The sequence below is a fragment of the Apium graveolens genome, unplaced genomic scaffold (genome assembly GCF_009905375.1).
Source record: "Apium graveolens cultivar Ventura unplaced genomic scaffold, ASM990537v1 ctg5957, whole genome shotgun sequence".
NCBI lineage: Eukaryota > Viridiplantae > Streptophyta > Magnoliopsida > Apiales > Apiaceae > Apium > Apium graveolens.
In genome coordinates, this window is record NW_027419171.1 from 19,574 (window position 1) to 26,371 (window position 6,798).

Consider the following 6,798-nt stretch of genomic DNA (forward strand, 5'->3'; position numbering starts at 1 on the left):
TCAAGCTCCCAGATATGTTCAATAACCCCATAATATGAATTTTTTACATCTCGTGATTGATTGTTAGCATTTCTATCAATTTCTGTCGACGACACTCCTAAACACACTCCGCTGTTCTGCATAGCGCTTTTTCGATCTTGATATTTGGTATAGAATGTGTATCCATTAACATCATAACTTTCATATGACCTCACAAGAACTCCAGGTCCATAGGCTAACCATTATATCGTATTAGAAACTGAACTAGGTGCTTGTGATATGAGAGACATTACTTGATCTTTAAACCATTCACCAAAAGAGCTGTTTTGTTCATATAACACCCACTTGCGACTCTTAGAAGGATGCATTTGGAAAATTTGGGTTACTCGTTCCTCCAAGTAGGCATTTACTTCTGTCATGTGTTGTAGTACAAATAGATGAGCTCTATCAAGTATTTCAGCACCCGGAGAGATCATTTTTAGGCCCAATGTACCATGACCTTGAAGTCTACCCTCATGTCGAGATCTTGGAATCCCAATGGGATCCGTACTTGCTAAATAATCCGTGTAAAATTCAATTACCTCCTCCACATAATATGCTTCAACTATACTACCTTCAGGTCGATATCGACTCTTCACATATCCTTTCAACGTTCATAAAAATCTCTCAAAAGGATACATGTGACAAAGTATGAAATACTGCTCAAATTGGCAAAGTGTAACAATAATGTCAACTTGTAATTTATCCAACGAATCAGGATCAATCACTTTACTGCATATAGTGTTAAAGAACAAACAAAGCTTCGTAATTACAAATCTGACATGCTTCGGTAGTATTCCTTGAATTGCAATTGGTAGCAATTGTTGCAATAACACGTGACAATCATGTGACTTCAAACCCACAAGTTTCAAATCTTTCATTGATACCAGCTTTTTAATATTTGAAGAATATCCATGCGGAGCTTTCACACTAGATAAATATTTACAAAAGCTAATTTTCTCTTTCCTAGATAAAGTATTACACGCCGAAGGTAGATATGAACGCTTTGTAGACACTTGTGGCGCTAACTCTTTTCGAATTCCCATTTCTTGCATGTCTAGTCTAGCCTTGATCCCATCCTTTGTTTTTCCAGGTAAATTCAACAATGTTTCCTATAATACTTTCACAAACATTTTTTTCAATATGCAAAGTGTTTCCAATATGGAAGCTCCCAAAATATGGATCTCTTTTTCCAAATATTATCTTGAGGCATTTTACAGAGCTTTCCAAGTTCAACATCAAGATCTTTGACCCTCTCGAAGGTCTCCAGTCCACTTAAAGGCATACAAGCTCCACGAGTCTCGACATGTCCATCAAAAGACTTCTTGTCCTTACGATACGGGTGGTTGCGAGGAAGAAATCTTAGATGATTCATATATACATTTTTTTGTCGTATTTTAAGCGGTAGGTGCTTGTACCATCTTCCCATATTGGGCATGCTTTTGCTCCTTTAATGGGGTATCCCGAAAGGTTACCATAACCCGGAAAATCACTTATGGTGCAAAATATCATGGCACGTAAATTAAAATGTGACTGATTTTAGGAATCATACACCGTCACACCTTCGTCCCATAATAATTTCAAATCTTCAATAAGCGGCTGAAGATAAACATCTATGTTATTTCCGGGCTCTTTAGGTCCAGATATTAGCACATATAACATTATATATTTGCGCTTCATACACAACCAAGGAGGCAAATTATAAATCATGAGAAGAACCGGCCAAGTGCTATGATTACAACTTAAAGTACGATAAGGATTCATGCCATATGCACAAAGACCAAGTCATAAATTCCTCACCTCAGCACCAAATTCTGGAAACATTCCATCAATGCTCCTCCATTGTGGAGAGTCACTTGGATGTCTAAGCATCCCATCTGACTTTCTCCATTCTGCATGCCATCTTAAATATTTAGCATCTTTTACATTCGCATAAAGGCATTTGAAACGTTCCACAATAGGTAGATACCAAACCACTTTAGCAGGAGGCCTTTTCTTTTTCTCTTCTGCTGAATTATTACCATCTGGCTTATACCGAGATGCTCCACACTTAGGACATACGTGTAAATCTTCATTGTCATTTCGAAACAAAATAGAGTCATTTGGACGTGCATGTATCTTTTTCACATCCATTCCCATTGGACATAGTATCTTCTTAGCCTCGTACATAGAATTTGGGAGCTCATTATTTGGAGGAAGTATGCCTCTCATAAGTTTTAATAGGTCTGTAAAACTCTTATCAGTCCACCCATATTTTACTTTCATTCTACACAACTTCATTGTTGTTGACAATATAGTGAATTCACTATTGCAACGGGGATACAAAAGTTTCTTTGAATCTCTCACTAAGTTTTAAAGAATTTATGGCCGGTGAATGAAATGGTCTTCCACATCTTCTATCATCTCTTCTACTCTATCATTGATCTTATCATTATAATCTTCATCAATGGTCTTACTATTTTCCTCATCTTCACAATTTCGATGAGAACTCTCACCTGAATCAATTACCTCCCCATGCCAAATCCACTTAGTGTAATTCTTTTTGAAACCATGACTAAATAGATGGTCCTGCATAGTCTCAATCTTAGAAAAAAATTTCATGTTAAGGCAAAATTGACAAAGACACAGATCAAGTCTTTGTATCCATTTTCCTTCTCTTTATTTTCTTGGTGTTTTAGAGCACACAAAATAAATTCATTAACTCCCCTGATATAATCCTCCTCCATATGTGAGATAGTGTACATCCATGTTTGACGATCCATTTACTATTTTCCCATGTAATCAAAAATTGAAAAATATCACACCAATCAGGATAATAAAAAAAAACAGGACACTTTCTAAGCATTAAAATAGTCCTGCAAAATTCTGCAACTAGAGAAAAAAATTATACATCAAAGGAAAAATCGAATATACAGAAAAAAAATAACATATTGCAGATTTTATTATTAAATTTTACCAATATCATAATTCATTAATATTTATCTGTCCATTTATTTCCTTTTAAATAGACTGAAATAGGTTCTGCCATTATATCTATGGTATGGAACATTTTTTTAGGTAGGTGTATATGTATATAGTAAAAGTGAAAAAGATAGCAAAAAAAATCCTCTAATTTTTAGTCTTGCTCTACAAAAATTGTAAATATAAACGAAGAGTTAAAAATATTATACACTTAAATAATTTTTTATTGTTATCTTAAATAAGTAATTAAATTTAAGAAATATTAACATAAAAATCATGTTAATAAGAGTAAATACTTGCTTTGAAAATTGCAACTAGTGTTAACCAGATAGACTCTAACTCCTAGATATAATTACTATTTTTAATGACTTCATTAAAGTTAATTAATTGATCTATACACACTAATTCTTATTAGTATATTATTAGTTTTCAATCTTTAGGTAATTAGTTTAATTTTAAATTATATCGAATTTTAAATATGAAATAAATTGAATAATCGGTTTATATAAACTTAAAGAATTATACATATAAATAAAACCTTACATGTATTATTTATTTCTTTTATTTTTAAATTTCTACTTTCTAAAATTTAATAGTTTGTTAGAAATGTTGATTATAAAATTATTATTAGTATATTTACTTGAAAAAATGTTAAAAAGCCTGATATTTGTAGTTATTTTTCTTATTGCCAAATGCTCCAGGTCTACTGGTGGATTACAGGTTTTCAGTATACAGGATCATATGATTGTCTAAATGTGTAAGAATTAAAATATATTTTATAGAATCAACACAATCACCTACAAACTAGTAATTATTTTTGATCATTCTATGAGAGAAGTTTCCTATACATGGCAGGCATCAAAATCTAACATATACACATTCATGACTTTAACATAAAAAGGGAATGGATGAGGACTCTATACTAATTATTTCACGACTACTACATTTTAGTAAAAGAAGATAACACTAATATACAATAAAAGATAAATTACTGAGGATACTTAACTCACCTGTTTGACAACATTAGGTCACAATATAGATGTTAATAACATGGGGGAATCTAAGCATCAAGTGATAGGATTATGATCAAGGGGAGAAAAAAAATATGATCAAGAGGAGGATTATAGTGAGTGTAACTGTGTAAAATATTTTGTCCACACTGCCACCAAGGCATTAAAAGTAAGGTGGATGGTTAGGAGATCAAGGTATGTTCTGTTCAAGTATGAAGATGAGCCCAATATTTATTTAATTTGATATTCTTGAGTGGGTCTAATAATGATGTCACTAGATTATTTGGTCCTAATTAATGCTTACAAACTTGCCACTGTATCTTCTTCAGATACTCTTATATCCTATTGAAAATAGTTCTATTGTTAATGTGGGAACTTAAAGTCAAGGTTTCAGTGAACGAGGTCCCTAGGGAAGCTGTTTCTCAGAAGGGCACTGTTATAGAGAACTATTATATAAAATCTTATAAACCCAGGCCAAACTGAAGTTTTTTATTAACAAGGTGTGCAAGTTGTCCAGGGAAAATGATTCTTGAATTTTTCAACAAACCTGGTCTTAGGAATGAAGATAATAGTAGCAACACGGCTACAAAAACCCTAAAAACAGCGGAATGCCTACACGTAAACTAGAAGCTTATTTCTTGTCATTTTCCTTTATGATCCAGAGTGCTCAGTTTTTTCTATCAATTTTTCCTTAATGAAGAATGCTAATGCTCAGTGAAACCAACAAGCTGAAGATACATGTAAACACATTAACAATATATATTTTGCTTACCTCATTAAATAGGAAAATAAACATATTGTATAAATAAGTCACCTTCATTTAGGAGTTTCTTTTGCCTTCCTAAACTTTTCCCCTTGTTGTTTTATGATATAGTTGTACTTCTCACATGGATCTTCCGCTTTCAAAGAGCTTAACAACCGTCCGTGACTTAAAATCCTTCCACATATTTCCCAACCCTCTTTATTATTTACTTTTTATGTTCATTGTCTTTTATATTTCACTCTCCGTGTCATATATAGTATTAAGAGATGCACTTGTATTAAAAATATATATATACAAGCAGATATAAAATCAGAGAGAAGAATAAAATACAAATTAACAAGGATTGGAAGTAAAAAAATTACAAGCTTAGGCACATGCTAAGTTTTTTAAACCACCAAAATCATCTCCATAAAGATATTTTCTAGTTGTCATGCTCTTTATAGATTTTAGTATATTGTGTGGGTATATAAGGATTTGATAACTAATATTAGGGTTGTTGGACAGCCTGCCTTACTTCTGAATTATGGGTAACTAACAAAGCAAACTAAGGATAATCTTCTATTTATTTAAAATCTTAATTATTACACAAGATTTAATATATTTATATAGACTAATCAGTATTACAGTAAATTTAAAACTGAAGTGTAACATAAGTTGAGACTTGGAGAGCTAAACCACACATGCATTTACCACACCCTACAGTCCATCAATTCTCCATAAAAGGGAATGAATAGCAACCATTCACATGCTCAGAGCTTACAGAACATGACAACTAATACTTTCAGATTTTAAGTTCTTTTTATATTCCCTGATGCTTTTAATTTTCTCTATTTTTTTATTGTTAATCCCTATTCCACTTTTAACTTCAGGGTTTATTAGCTTACAATTTTCCAGAGTCGTTTTTTATATTGATATGCCAAAATGATGGAAGCATTGGCTTAGTGCTCAAACTAGAGATAGGTCACACTAGAGGAGATAGATTTCATAAAAAATAACTAAGAGTAATGCAGCTAAGCCCTACGGAATGGCACTATACAAGTCTATATATAACAAGGTAAAACCAGGTAATTCAGAAAGTCCTGGATTAATAAGGATTGACAAGAAAGTCAATAATTAAAGTTCAAAAGAGAACAAGTAGTAGGAAATTAGTAGAAAAGAAATTGTGAAATCTACAGGTCATTATTTTTTAATGATTTATTTTTAAATCCTTCGACAAAGGCAAGTTCGAAAGTATAGTACACATAACACACACTGACCAAAGAAAGAAGACTAAATTATTTGGTAGTCAAGAACACGACACCAACACCACAACTCATTGTTGCGAATGCTTAGATGATTCTGTGGTTCTCATTAAAGGTGAGACAAAACTACTTTAAATATTAATACCTTAAAGGTGTTAGTACTTTAAATATGTACCCCAAACTTAATGAGGTGATAAATCTATGTATGGTCACAATGGCAGAGATGTATACTCTGTTGTTAAACTTGATTATTTGATAATTTATTAAGATTATCCTTTAGCAATATCCATTATTTTATTTAAATATATGAACAGAAAAACAATACATACATAATTACAAAAACACTAAGAAACACAATTAGATACATGATACAATACAGTAAGAAACAGAGGATTAACGATACACAATCTTAATTAGAGATAAAATACAAGAAACACTATTACATACATAATACACTCAAGTTTAGAGACAACAAAAACAATAAGGCATTACCTGAGAGTGGATTGAAAATCGAAAATTATGGCTTCCCAAAATATAAATTAGTGTTTAAAGATGATTGTAAGTAACTACTACAAGTAACTTAATAGATAATGAGAACGACTTCAGCTTAATTTTCTTTAGGTTTTTGTTTGTAACTGGAATGGCTTAACAGAAAGAGAGTGGGTAATTGACTAATTGGGGGTATTTGGGTATAGCGGGGTATTGGGGTATCTTGATAATATTTTACAATTAATTTATTTATAAATTTTTAGATGCATTTTTATATGACTGTTTTAAGTAACACGGATACATATGGTTAATCTTT

General features: G+C 31.9%; 1 protein-coding gene across 1 annotated transcript; it reads right to left on the minus strand.

Moving 5' to 3' along the window:
* Positions 1-221: 221 nt before the first annotated feature.
* LOC141702941 (uncharacterized) lies at positions 222-2,298 on the minus strand. The gene is made up of 3 exons (XM_074506520.1): positions 1,819-2,298; positions 702-1,130; positions 222-611 (listed from the first exon to the last, which is right to left on the minus strand). Exons 1-3 carry the CDS (start codon positions 2,296-2,298, stop codon positions 222-224), a joined length of 1,299 nt encoding a protein of 432 aa, XP_074362621.1.
* Positions 2,299-6,798: the final 4,500 nt, after the last annotated feature.

What these genes read in the sequence shown, in the direction of transcription:
- LOC141702941 (XM_074506520.1), bottom strand. Translation starts at nt 2,298, where the DNA reads ATGAAGTTGTGTAGAATGAAAGTAAAATATGGGTGGACTGATAAGAGT. An exon ending in TTCCAGAATTTGGTGCTGAG is followed by an intron (nt 1,131 to 1,818) that starts GTGAGGAATTTA and finishes AAAGTATTATAG; the next exon opens with GAAACATTGTTGAATTTACC. An exon ending in AATTACAAGTTGACATTATT is followed by an intron (nt 612 to 701) that starts GTTACACTTTGC and finishes GGATATGTGAAG; the next exon opens with AGTCGATATCGACCTGAAGG.